Raw genomic sequence first — 14,589 nt, forward strand, 5'->3', positions numbered from 1 at the left:
AAGCTTCTTAAACATTTCCAAAACCTTATTTACTTTACATACAACAGTAATTTAGTTATGTATTATAGACTTACAGAAAGAGACCTTCTAAAAACGTTACAATGTATTACTGGGACATGAAAGCTCACATTAGAGTGAATAAATGAAGACTTGGCACACCGCTTCTGAAAGGCTGACAATCCCTGTATTAGAATCACAGGACACATTCACAGACACTGCCCCCAGCTAGTGTCCTTGACACTTCCTCTGAGGGCTGCATGTCCCTGGGGTGGTTTCCCTCCCCACTACCTCAAACAATACACATACAAACTATAGCCTTCCTAGAGTGACAGAGAACTGACACACTCAGACTCCGTGCCCAGCTGCCACTGGACCTCCTACCTATTAGCAGCAGATTCATCCAGCACTTTTTCATTGTCGTTGCTGATTCTCCACCCCATTCCAACAGCATTCAAGTCATAGAATATCCCTGCACCCACAGCTAATATCACGGCAGCTCAAGAGCAGCACCAGGGTGGAACCACCACTTTTGCCCTGTGTCCTGTAGTTTTAGAGGGCTTTGGCACTCTAATGCTATGGCTGCCAATTGGATATGGCACATCCAACAGCTTAGCTTCTGGCTCCTCTTTATTGTTTTGGATGGGACTATAAGTGAGACGGGCACTGAGCTGCCCTGTGCTCCTTTCGTACAGGAGGCCAGTCAAACCCATTGTGAGGAAAGCTGAAAACGCAGACCTGGATGTAACATGGTGGCTTTGAATCCCTTTGATTCTTCAGTCAAAGGCAGCCGCACATTCTGTGGCAGGGCCACCCAGCTGTGATGAGGCTTTTCAGACTCAGCCAGGCCATGAAATTCTCATTCAGCTTTTGCTCACTTTCCCATGGTAACCGACTGCATGAGAAACCCAGCAAAGATGGGGTAATAGGCACACAACACACAAGGGCTGTGACAGGAAAAGAGGCATCTGGGTCAGGACTTCAGGGAATACAGCAAGATAATGAAACACAGACACTGGGAAGTGCTCTGAACACAACTGCTCACAGGACTGACTCACCTACCCATTCTGCACTGGCTGGCTCCCCTTCTTATCCCCTGAGGCTGGAGCTGGACTGAACACTACACAGTGATGGAGTGGCAGAGCTCAGAACAGAGGCAGAGGAGCCCTGTCCAGGCTGGGGAAACAAATGGGTAACAAATCAGATCAGAAAAACAAGTGGAGTGGACAATTCCAGGCCCTGCATGCTGAGAGTCAGGGAGGTAGGAGAGCACAGAAAGGGATCGCAGGAGCTAGAAATGAGACAAGAGTCTTAAGTGGCCAAGACTGACCCCACTGCAAGGGCAGGCTCTTGCTCCCCGAGAGGGGAATAGCATCAGTACAGCATCTCACATCAGAGTTTGGGCAAAAATCCAGCTCCCACCAAGCTGAACATGTCTCACCTCATGGCCCAATCTGCACTGGATCAGAGGGGAGACGCATTCCCTGCCCTCTACACAGAGCAGAACAAGGGGACACAAATGGTAGTGTGTGAGTGGGTGAAAGCTGCTGGAACGTACATTCCACAGTGGTGGGAGGCTGAGGGTGTAGCAGTGAAGGTAACCAACAGGAGGTAACCAGACTGATAAGATGCATGGAGCAGCTTTATCTTGCACTCTGCAATGCTGCCAACTTATGATTTTATTCATAAGATTCATGGGTTATAGAGTTCCTCCTAAAGCCCTAAGCTGGATTCATGGGGTTACATGGGAATCTCAACTTTCATTTAAAAAAAAAAAAAAAAGTGTTTCTAGCCCTCCTGGCTACATGAAAAAGCTTGAGCGCATGCACCCCAAAGGTTCCAGTATTTAAAAAAAAATCTCATGATTTTTGGAGCCTGACTAATGATGTGTGAATTCCTGGGATGGTGCTCACATCCTCCTGTGAGACTCCCTTTGTGCTCCACTCTCAAGGGTGTAAATTACCCCAGCTTTCACTCATGCCAACTAACCAATAAGTGATTAGCAGTGCCATTCACATCCCCACAGACATTACCACAAGCACTGGACTTGAGTCGTCCAGCACCAAATGGCTTTGACTAGAACAACTTCAGCTCCTTGATGGAGACAAGACCAAGCTCCCCGTATCAGACACAAATACAGAGTTTTATTTTAAGCCACAGACTTTCTGAAATGTAAATATACAATTGAGAGCCAAAAATCCAAGCACTGAGGCCTGTGCTCTAGCAACAAATCTGATCTGAATTCCCAGTCTGCACAAAAAGCAAAATACAAATCCAGACCCACAAGCTCATGTGAGCAGAGAAAGCTCATTATTAAGGGCTTAGCTACAGCACTGCAGCTGTAGTGCTTAGTGAAGATGCTACCTAAATACCAAGCGTAGGTACTCCACCTCCCCAAAAGGCATCAGCTATGTCACTGACAAAACACTGTCTACACTTGGTTAAGTCAGTATAACTGTGTCGCTCAGGGGTGTTGAGTTCCAGACTCCTGAGTGACATAATTATACTGATATAATTTGGTAGCGCAGACCAAGTCCGGGTCTGGATATTAGTTCGGATATTATTATGTAGTATCTGTATTCCAGAACCACTGAAAGGCTCCAGAGCAGATTAGGACTCCACTCTGCTGGGCACTGTGCAAGCACACAGTAAGAGACAGTCCCTGCCCTGGAGAGCTTCCATCTAAAGTCAGGCAAGATGCAACAAGCTGGTGTAAGAAATGAGCAGAAGGAGTGTGCACACGCATGCACATGCATGGCCCCCAACCCCACCCAACAATAAGAAAGCCAGGAACATGTGGCTGCATGGAATGGCTTTGTGCCCTTTTCACAGTTGAAGCTTGTAAGATATTAACCAACAGGAGATATTAACAAGGTCAGAAATCCCTGCTGATAAGATCTAAACTGCCCTGACCCCTTTCCCCAGATTCAAACTGAAGCCCCAAACCTTTTCTGACATGCAAACTATCTGACTGCTGTTTTGTTTTCACTCTCTCTTGCTTCCTACTCACATCAGGCAGCTGAATAGGAAATGCTGAAATCCCAGGAGTGGCTCAGCCCAAATCAGGAAGTACTGGAGATCTTCCAAGAAAGCCTGCGGTTTCCAGGCCGAAGAGCTCTGCACACATCTGGTCAGAAGCATCACATTTTTATCTCCACAGAACTTGAGCCCCACCCTTCCCTGCTAAGGCCCAGAAATAAAGTACACAGCTGGGACTAGAGGGAAAGCACACCTAAAGGGCAGTCACTGCAGGCTTTATACAGTAGGACAGTCAGGAAGAAATCTACCTACAGTATGTTCAGTTGCCCAGTGCTGCCACATCCCCCAGATGCTTGGCATGGCAGGGTCTTTGGTTCTCCCAAACGCAGAGAAGGGCACATATGTAGTGATGTTAATTTCAGATATTTCTAAATCCCCAGATTGGTGACTGAGTGGAAGGTCCAAAGAAGCACTGCTCCCTCTTGGGATGATGCCCTTTCCATCCCAGGCAGCCAGTGCCTCTGACTTTAGCACATGGCATTGGGGTTTCAGCTCTCAGAGAAGATGCTGAATGTGCTAAGGTGCGAGCTCTTAACAGTAACACAGTACACTGATGCCCAGGGGGTGCCCAGTGCTAGCTCTAGTCCCTTCCTTCCTCTGCGCCAAGCACACTGGGCAGATTTAGATCTCTAAATAAAGTGGCCCCTATTTTTGCCCAGCACACACACACCTGAGCCAAACCTCGCCCAGATGGCACAGTACCACCACTTCTGCCGAAGGCCCTGAAGATAGCTTAGTTTCCAGGCTGGGCAGAGTATCTATCCAAATCCCCCATTCTGCACATTAAAGCCATGCTAACGTCGGAAGTGCAGGAAGCTCTGTTTTTCTGGAGCATCAGCAGTGTCAAGCAGAGCAAGATCTGGATGTCCAGGGCACTACAGTGACATTTCTGTTCCCAAGACAGAGCCAAACACACCTCCTATGGTAAGGGTATCACCAGTACTGCCCACCAGTCAGCTCCAAACACCCATAAAGACCCAGCCTCGTACCTCAACAAGATTCAAACATGGCTACAAATGGCCATTTATGGAGGTTTTGAGGTACTGTATACTGCTTATGTCCCTTTTTATACAAAATGTCACAGTAGCATCTCAGCCAAAGCCTCCAAGGAAGGTAACATACAACTTTGCAGTGTTGCTCACTCTTGCAATTTTATCGTGAGCTGCATGATAGCTCGTTTTTCCTTAAAGCTCTGGTAGTCAAACAATTAGGTGAGAATCTCAGCTTTCATTTAAAACAAAAAAGTGCAAGTTTCTAACCCTCATAGTTGTTGTAGAAACACTTGAAAATATGATTCCTGCAGGCTAAAAAAAAAAAAAAAAGGACGGCAAATAAAAAGACCCGCGTTTATTATTTTTTTAAACAATGATTTTTAAGGTACTCTTGATTTGGGTGGGCCCTTAGTCATGGTTTTTGAATATTTGGGTTGGCAATATCTGTGCAGTTAGTGAACTGCCTTAAGACTTGGCTACATAGGGACACTCAGGAAAGTTAAAATGAATTAACTAAAGCTGTGAAGTTAAAGCACATTAACTCCTGTGTGGATGTTCTCATTCAAAAGTGGCATTAGTTCACTGCAGCATTAGCCAGAGGTTTAATTCACTTTAACATCACAGCTTATAGGTTCATAGATTCTAAGGCCAGAAGGGCCCATTGTGATCTCTAGTCTCACCTCCTGGATAACACAGGCCATAGAACTTCTCCAAAATAATTCCTAGAGCAGATCTTTAACATCTACTCTTGATTCCAAGCTTAATTTGTCTTAACTTTCCTGAGTGTCCTGTATAGACAAGCCTTGGGAGTTATCCACTCTCTAGATCCAGAATATCCAGGAGGGTGATAGAGATGAACTGGGCTCACTTGGATACTCCTTAACCTGGACATCCCCTTACATCTACGTCTAATGCAGCTTCCTGCCAGGACTACAAACATCACCCTCCTGTTAATGGCATAAGAATCTTGTCTGAACACCATGAGATGCCATTACACACACAATCCCAACACATATCTAACACCAAGATAGCAATGCAACAGTCTACCACGGAACCAGAGAGTGGACATGACACTCACCACACACTGTGTATCTCAGAACAACAAGACCCCCAGACTTAAACTCACACTAGCATCATGCAGGATGGGACTGGATGATTCTGCAGTAGCCTAGATAAGATACCTATCAACTTCACCTGAAGAAGACACAGGCCTTGCATGGTGTTAGTACTCTGGAGGACATAAGCAGAGCTAACTAATCTCCACAACGCCTACTCCTTCATTTCCAGATGGGTTAAACATCCTGCTTGCCTTAGATTGGATTCCTCAAATTATACCCCAATATTTTGCTTTGCAGAGACTTGATGCCTGCACCTCCCTCGACAGCCACCTGCGAAGGGACCTCCTGTTGGCATGGCTTGGAGAACTCCTGCTCTGTGCAGGCAAAGCAGAGGACTCATCCTCCCTAGGGGAACCATCACTTCTATCCATGTAAGGCACTGGGCTCGCCATTATACCAGCAGCCCTGAGAGTCATGGCAGGGTACACACCCCAACCAAACAGACTGCTCTTGGGAAGAGAAAGCTTGCCCCATTTCCATGAGCACCCAGCTGCTCCGTCTCTGAACATGGGACCCAGGGAATCCCACCTCTCAGCTGCTTAAGACCTCCCTCTCAAGCCGAGCGGGGGAAGAGGAGGCGTGAGGAGGAAATCCCTGCGGCTGGTTTACTAAATCCACTGCATGTCGCAGGGCCTAGTCATGTGGGCAGATGCAAAAATAGCTCAATCTCCTTTCTCATTTCCCTTTTCTCTGCATCCCAAGCCAGGGCGCTGCCCTCCCCGCTCTGCTGGCGCAGCGAGCTCTGACCCCCAGCTAGGTGCCAAAGGCTTCTCTGCACCGGCCCTGCCCGAGGGACAGGCGGGGATCACTTACTCTGGCTGGAGGCGCCGCTCCCTTGGGCCAAGCTCACACTCGCTTCTTCTCCTTTAATTCCATCTGGGGAGAAAACAGAATCCGACTCGTAAATGGTGTTGAGCATCTGATGTAGCCCTGGCATGGAGCCTGCTGCTGGAGCCCAGGCCGGGGGTCAGAGGGGCAACTCAGCCATCCCCAGCCAAGGCAGCGGGCGTCAGAGCCGGGCTCGGCCGCTCTCGCATCCAGGCAGCTGCTTCCTGCCGGCTGCTCCTTCAGCTGGAGGAGGGGCAGGGCGCAGGGGCTTCCCTCGGTGCCATGATCTCAGCCCCGCCACTCGGGCGGCCGCGGCAGCTCTCAGGAGCCAGCGAGAAGCTGAGCGCCGCCCATCCCCGTGCGCTCCGAGCCCCGCGCCCCGGCTGCAGCCTGCCCCCGCCGCGCCGCTCCGGGCTCTCCCCGGCCGATACACCTGCGGCGGCCTCCCCAGCCCGGGCCAGGCGCACAAACAGTTCGGGGAGGGGCTCGCCCCGAAATAGCCCGAGCGCAGGAGCCGGGCTCCGAGCGGGGCACGGAAAAAGTTGCATTGTTCGCGAAGGGCGCTCGTGATTGGCCGGGCTGCAGCCAATGGCGATCGAGCCAGGAAAGTTTGCAATAGAAGGCGAGCGAGCTCCATCCGCAGAGAGCTCTGGGGCCGCCGGGCTCGCTCCCACCTGCCCGGCCGGGGCTCGGGAGGGCGCGCTCCGCAGCAGCCCCCTCGCCGCGGCTCGTACTGGCTCTCCGGAGGGGGCTGCAGCGCGACGGCCCCCGCCCGCCTGGCAGGGGTTGTACTGCGCATCCACATTGCGCAAGACAGGCGCGGCTCTGGTGCAACATCCCCCGAGGATCTGCGGGGAACGGGGTGCGGAAGGGCGCTCACACAGCGGGGCCGGGTTCATCCGGAATAATTCTGGTGCCCTGGCGAAAGGCACCAGAGATGAGCTCCGACGCTAGCCCTCGTCCAGTGGCAGCCACCTTTAAGTGCCAGTTTGACCCCCTCCCAACAGCGGGATGTAGGTAGTGCTCTGCTCCTGGGTGCACAGCGTGGCCCACAGGACCAGTGGGACACTCAGAGGGGAACAGCAGGTCAGGAGCTAGCTCTGAGCAGGCAGCTGTGCTTCCCAGGCCTGGCAAGTCTCAGGTTAGCTGGTGTTTTCTGAAAACCTCAGCTTCTGGAGTTAGGTAATTACCTGGCCTCTCCACCCGGCTGCTTGGTGTGTGTGTGTAAAGTAACTTTCTGTTGGTCATACTTGCACAGCGAAGCTTAAAAACACGAGCTCCTAAAGCAGGGGTCAGCAGCCTTTCAGTAGTGGTGTGCCAAGTCTTCATTTATTCACTCTAATTTAAGGTTTCGCATGCCAGTAATACATTTTAACGTTTTTAGAAGGTCTCTTTCTATAAGTCTATAATATATAACTAAACTGTTGTATGTAAAATAAATAAGGTTTTTAAAGTGTTTAAGAAGCTTAATTTAAAATTAAATTAAAATGCAGAGCCCCCCGGACCAGTGGGCAGGACCTGGGCAGTGTGAGTGCTGCTGAAAATCAGCTTGTGTGCCACCTTCGGCACATATGCCATAGGTTGCCTACCTCTGTCCTAAAGGTTCAGCCTCTAGAAGGCAAATAAAATAACCCAACATGTTTTTGAATTTTTGGAGGCCCAACTCATCATAACTTTTGAGCTCTAAAAACTTGCAGTATTGAATCACTACAGCCAAAGAGCAACCTGGAAGATTAGTAACCTCTCTCCCAGATACTACAGAAAATGAGCCACTCAGGCACTAGTTGCAGGAACTGGGGAAATCTGGGCAGAACTATTAGAACGCACTACTGTGTGTTCCCAAAGTCACTCCTTCCCCATGAGTGAGAAGGTCTTCTCTCAACTATTATTATTTACTGAGCACCAACTGGTGGTCTGAGCAACAAAAACCTAATGAGAGAGGCTTTGTGCTATAAAGAATATCTCAGACACAGCCATTACAGTACATGCACACACCATGCTCACTGAGGTGCATGAATTTTGTAGTGATCATGCTTAAAAGGCTTTGCAGGAAGGATCTGAAGGAGAGGGAGAAGCATGGACAAAGTGAGGGAGTACAAGAGCCAGTATGGAGATGAAAGAAGGGGAGGGAGACAAAGGGGCAACTCCAGGGGAAGTTTTGGAGAGCGGGTGTTTCAATGCAGGCAAGCAGAGATGGAGGAATGGCTGAGGTAGGGTTGGCAGACTGTATCAAGGGATGGGCCAACCACGTTGGAAAAAATAAGAAAACATCTCAAGCATCATATCAAATGAACTGAACTGAACTAAAAATAATTTCTGGTGACAAATATTTCTGATATATTCCACAATCTTGCTACCTCTATGCACATCCTGGTTTCTTCCAGAAGTAAAAGCTGAAATAAACTATTTTAGGATTTTTTCTAACACCTATCACCATAATGTTGAACCTGCAGAAGGCCAAACATATTATGAGAAGTCTTCTATGGTCTCTATCACTTCAACCTACCATGGCTGTTTCCTGTGCACTCTACACCTTTACACTTGGGAACTCCGCTTGTCAGTAGCCACGGTTTGTTCACAATCTGTAGAAAATGCACACTGTTCTTTCCTGTTTTTTGTTTTCCTTAATCTAAAATAAGTCACGTGACTGAAAGGACATTTGGCTCATAGTATGTGAAGAATCAGACACTTATTGAACTAAATCTCCATATGTTTGGAGGTTCCCCCATTGTCAGTTGAAATGATATATTTTAAACTCATTGAATTAATAAACATATGTGACCACTGAAGAGGATCTGACTGATCATTGGAAATATGACTCCCCCAAGTCAGGAATGTGACCTATAGTCTCATCTCAGGCTTCTTTCTTACACTTACCCAGAGGAGAGTTAAGAAAATCAGCCACATGACACTTTTTGCACATAGCAATTCTTTCTTAGTGGAAATAATTAAACAGACACGGTCTGATGTTCCGTGCCATGTGTGACACTCGGTTCCTGGGACTCAGTCCATGTCTCACTGGAGCAGAGTTCACAGAACAAAAGAACACCATTATGGTTGGCACTAATTGGCTCGTGTTGGTAGCCTGAATAGAGGGACCTAGATCTGAAGCGGAGCATGAAGATAGGACCACTCTCTCGCCCACAGAGATGTCTCTCACAGTCAGAGCTGAGCCATAGTGGCTGGAGGTATTGCGTAGGGGAAGTTTCTGCTGTCACTGCCCATACTATACTTGCTGCATGAATACAGAGGACAGGGAGGGACAGGGCAGAAATGCCATGGGAGGGACAGGGCAGAAAACAGCTTTGTTCACCAGGGGCCTCATCCATAGATTCTAAAGTCAGAAGGAACCATTGTGATTATCTAATCTGATCTTGTATAGGCCATAGAACTTCTCCAAAATAATTCCTAGAGCAGATCTTTTAAAAAAATCCAATCTTGATCCTGTTCCTGCTCCCAGAGAAGTCAGTGGAGAATTTGCTATTGGTCTTCATGGGAGAAGGACTGAGTCCTAAAACATTCACTACCCAGGGCCACCGCTTCCATTGAGGCTAACTAGGCAATCGCCTAGGGTGCCAGGATTTTCGGAGGGCGGCATTTTGTCGTGGGGGGGCGGCAGCCGGCTCCAGTGGACCTGCCGCAGTCGTGCCTGTGGAGGGTCCGTTGGTCCGCGGCTCTGGTGGAGCTGCCTCAGGCATTCCTGCGGACGGTCCACTGGTCCCGCACAGCTCGGGTGGACCTCCCGCAGGCACGGCTGCGGCAGCTCCACCGGAGCCGCGGACCAACAGACCCTCTGCAGAAATGGCTGCGGCAGCTCCACCAGAGCCACGGGAGTGGCATGTGGGGCGGCGAAATGGCCGTGCGCCTAGGGCGCGAAAAACTCTAGCGCCGGTCCTGTCGCTACCACAAGCAGTTGTCCATCCTGCTGATGTTTGACAAACTTCCAGCATGTGCATGGCTGCAGCATTCTTTTAGACCGGTAATGTGAACTTTTTAACCAGAGTGTACATGTCCTTGCATGTGTGAGGTTATTACAGCTTGTCATTGATCCCAGAGCCAAGGGGGTGAAGAAAATTTCAGAGTAAGGTTGGTTAGATGTAAAAACTTAAGAAAACGGCCTGTTTCAGCAATACTTTTCAGCTTTGTACCTTCTTTCCCAACCCCGCCTCCCCGCGCTGCCCTGCTCACAATAAAACAGTGCAATGATATGCTTTCACATGCATCCGACGAAGTAAGTATTCACCCACGAAAGCTCATGCTCCAAAACGTCTGTTAGTCTATAAGGTGCCACAGTATTCCTTGCTGCTTTTACAGATCCAGACTAACATGGCTACCCCTCTGACACTTTCTAGAGAGAGTTCATCACTGGGGACCTGAGTCACAGGTTGAGTTTAAAGACAAGAACTGTGAATTGCAGTTTTGCTGCTGGTTTTTAAAGCTGGTGGCATTTCAGAGATGCTCATCCATTGCCCATTCCTCTATTCACCACAGTCTACCTGCCAGCTCAAATGTCAGGAGCGATATGATATATAGAAAAATGTCTGTCTGTTGAGACCTCATTCAAAGCCCTATGAAACTGATGTGAGGACCAGTGGTTCATTTCCAGGAGCTTTTGTGCTTTTGTGCTCAGTCAGCACAGACACTTAGGCCAGGTCTACACTGCGACTTTAAATCGGTTTAATGGCCGATATACCGAATTTTTTTTTATTTAAAAAATATAAAGTTTTTTTTTTTATTTTTTTTTTTTTTTTTTTTTTTTTTTTTTATTTTTTTTTATAACTGCTGTATCCGTTTCACACGAGTCGGTCATTAATACGAGTAAACGGCTCCTTAAATCGATTTCCGGAACTCCTCCAAAACGAGAGGAGTAGCAGCTAATTGATAAGTGAAGTAATCGGACTTAGGGTTATGTGCGACGGAAAATCGCGTTATTGGCCTCTGGGCGGATCCCAGAGTGCGGCACTGACCCTCTGGACGGCGGCAGCAACTGAATCGGTGCAGCGGGCAGCGTAACAGGAAAAGCCGGCGATACTTCTTAATCTAAATTTCCTGCTTGCCCAGGTGGAGCTCACTGATCCAGCAGGCTGGCAAATGCCAGTTTGAAAATAAAAAGAAGCTCAGCGCTACGCCGTACGGGAGATACTGAGTCTGACGCTGTATGGGAGCACAATCTGTTGTATGCCCGACTCCGTCTAAGACACGACGATGCCAAGCGTCTTGATAAAACTGCAGATACACAGCGCTGTGTGACAAGCCGTAACGGGAAGCCAGAGACTCAAATGGACGCTCATGAAGGGAGGGAGGCGGTACTGAGGATCCAGCTATCCCACAGTCCACAGCAGTCTCTGAAATTATTTGCATTCTTGCTGAGCTCCCAATGTCTGTACGATTCAAACACAGTGTCTGGCGTTGGTTCAGGAACAGCTCCTCAGTTTATTTCCCCCCACCACCACGTGAAAAAAAAAGGGAAAAATTGCTGTGCTATGGCGTTTGCCTAATGCACCTCCGCGAAAAAGCGCCAAAGGGGTTGTCTGCTGCCTTCACAAAGGGGGGGTGAGGCTGTACCACAGCACCACCCGCGGAGGCAGTGTTTTCTGCCCATCAGGCCACTGTGCTCTCAACACGGAATGGGCAATATGGATAGGCTGAGGAACAGCTACCCAGCTGCACCGCTCCGAATCGATGGTAGCTTTGGACCATGGACGCAAACAATCGATTTCGGGATCCACTGTTGGACGCGCTAAACCGATCTTTATTAGATCTGTTTTGTCAATATCGGTTTATAGCTAATTCGAAATAATCGTAGCCGTGTAGATGTGACCTTAGTATCAGGCTCCATCTCCTCTGTTAAAGCAATTCATTCTAGTTCTGCACCCCTGGAATTCCACTGAATTCAGTGTGCAGGATTTAGGCCCATTTGATAGGGGAGAGAAGACACCACACACTGAAAAGGATGAGGTTGTCATTGGCAGATTGCTGCCATTTCCATGCATACAAACCTGGGGACTCAGTTAAGTCGACACTTCCTTTCAAATGGGTCACATAATTGGTATTTGAAACCTCTGCTGGAAACCAAGGACAGCTTACATAGAGAGAGACGAAATGCAGAGGCCATAAATTTGCACAGCCAACCTCTGATATATTGTATATTAAGCTCCCAAGTGTAGATGATGTTTATTAAATATATTATGTTAATAGAGGATATTCATGGGCATCACAGGCATGCTGTGAACATCTGTCTTTAGGGGTCCTGAGCAGTTACGCACACCAGCTCTCTCGGAGGATGGGAAGAGGAGGACGCGCCTGAAAGTAGCAGCTTACAAAAATACGTGACCGCTGGAACCAGAGAAGGCCATTTGAATACTAATCATTTTACCAATATTAATATTACCACGTAGTTAAAGAAACACAATGGAATTATAAAAAACAATCAAAACAAAAAAAAAAAAAACAAAACAAAAGCAACAAAAATTGGAGCAACACGTTTTCATACAAAATAGAATTAAGCAAGTGGAATCAAAATAGCTTAAGCTATAATGCATGAAACAGGTTTGAAGTATCAGAGGGGTGCCGTGCTGTCTGGATCTGTAAGAGTGCAAAGAGTGCTATGCATATGACCAGGGTCAGCAACCTTTCACAAGGGGTGTGCCAAGTCTTCACTTATTTCCCTCTAATTTAAGGTTTCATGTGCCAGTAATACATTTACATTTTAGGAAGGTCTTCTCTATGAAGTCTTATATATATACAACAAACTACTGTGTATGAAGTAATACACAGTTCTGAAAATGTTTAAGAAGCTTCATTTTAAAATTACAATTAAATGAAGCCCCCTGGACTGGGGCCAGGACCGGGCAGTAGTGAGTGCCACTGAAAATCAGCTTGTGTGCCACCTTCAGCACCTGTGCCATAGGTTGCCTACCCCTGTTATAGACTAACAGATGTATTGGAGCATGAGCTTTCGTGGGTGAATATCCACTTCGTCAGATGTCTGTTAGTCTGTAAGGTGCCACAGGACTCTGTCGCTTTATAAAAGGTTTAGACACTTATAATACAAGAGTGCTAGTGTCTTCAAAGTAAAGGTTTGACCCAAGCTCTCATGTTAAGAGCCAGTATTTCAAAGTGCTTTAAAATCCACACGTATATTCCATTTGTCTTGAAAACTGGCATGCCTTATTGGGCTTGGTTTTGAGTTATTGGTGCCAAATTTGGCGTCGTCTGCGTAAGGGGTTCCAGAGATACCCTGGAAAAAAAGGACCTGTCACTCTATTCTCCCAGTCTTTTATGCTTTATTGCACACAGCTTTAGCTGAAACTATGGCACTGACCTGTCCCACAGTGTCCTTACCCATCAGATTTGACCTCAGTGACCATCAGGCACCCAGTTCCAGGTATGGGAAGCAATACTTAAAAAATGATTAGAGGGTCTGTCTCACTTCTCCGAGATGTGCACCAATAAAAGTTATTTGCACATGTGCCACAAGATCAGTGTGCCTGGGAGAGGTGCTGTGTCGTGACGACCTGAGGAGGAGTTCAATTCATGATGCAGCTGGGGACCATGCAGTAATCTTTGAATTCAAGCAGGACCCAAAGACTGTGATTTCCACTCCTGCACAATGTGGATTTTCTTAGAGTGTGTGGCATGTACATTATTGCTTCTGCCTGGCATCAGGGAAGATTTGCCCAAAGTGCAGGCAAAGTGGAGACACACCAGAGCCAATGTTTGAAAGTGCTTTAAAAATCCACCTGCATAGTGAAATTGTCTTTAAAAGTGATGTGTACCACATCAGGAGCTGGGGTATACTGTGGTGCAAACTTAGGGTCATTTAGTCAAGACAGTCATGACATACAGCTCCCCCTCAAAAATTAGCTGCTTTGAGAATGGTCATAGATACATAGATTTATGGATTTCAAGGCCAGAAGGGACCACTGTGATTATCTATTATCCTATACTTCCAGCATAGCACGGGCCAGAGGACTTCCCTGAATTAACTCCTGTTTGAACTAGAGCAGATCATTTAGAAAAACATCCAAGCCTGATTTCAAATTTGCCAAAGAAGGACAATGTACCATAACACCTTGGTAAATTGTTCCAGTGGTTAACTACCCTCACAGTTAAAAACTTCTACTGTACCTTATTTCCAATCTGAATTTGTTTAGCTTCAAATTCCAGCCTTTGGATCGTGTTATATCCTACTCTACTAGACTGAAGAGGGCATTATCAAATATTTGTTCCCCATGTAGAATCATAGAATTATAGGGTTACACGGGACCACAAGAGTAATCTAGTCTAACCCTTTGCCAATATGCAGGATTTGTGTGTCTAAACCAGGGGTGGGCAAACTATGGCCCGCAGCTGGATCCGGCCCACCAACCATTTTAAGCCGGCCCTCGAGCTCCCACTGGGGAGTGGGATCTGGGGCTTGCCCCGCTTCGGCACTCCAGCCAGGGCACATTGTCGGAGGCCACACCATGCGGATCCCAGAAACCAAGGCATGGCCCCCCTCTGACTCCTAATGCGCTCCAATGGCCTCATTCTAATGGCCCCCTCCGGTGCTCCAATGGGAGCTGCAGGGGTGGTGCCTGAGGACAGAGCAGCAGACAGAATTGCCTGTCCGT

General features: G+C 47.7%; 1 protein-coding gene across 5 annotated transcripts in view; it reads right to left on the bottom strand.

Annotated features, from left to right (window-relative positions):
* Positions 1-14,589, bottom strand: part of HDAC7 (histone deacetylase 7) — a 258,212-nt gene that overhangs the window by 131,939 nt on the left and 111,684 nt on the right. For 2 of the 5 annotated variants that reach the window (XM_075061049.1, XM_075061048.1), the window contains exon 2: positions 5,960-6,022. The exons of 1 other annotated variant lie outside the window; for it this stretch is intronic. In XM_075061049.1, the coding sequence (XP_074917150.1) occupies positions 5,960-6,022 (63 nt within the window). Of the gene's footprint in view, positions 1-5,959; positions 6,397-14,589 lie in introns of those variants that run through there. 2 more of the 5 variants (XM_032784010.2, XM_032784004.2) reach the window with 2 other exon arrangements.

Source organism: Chelonoidis abingdonii, chromosome 26, assembly GCF_003597395.2.
Source record: "Chelonoidis abingdonii isolate Lonesome George chromosome 26, CheloAbing_2.0, whole genome shotgun sequence".
NCBI lineage: Eukaryota > Metazoa > Chordata > Testudines > Testudinidae > Chelonoidis > Chelonoidis abingdonii.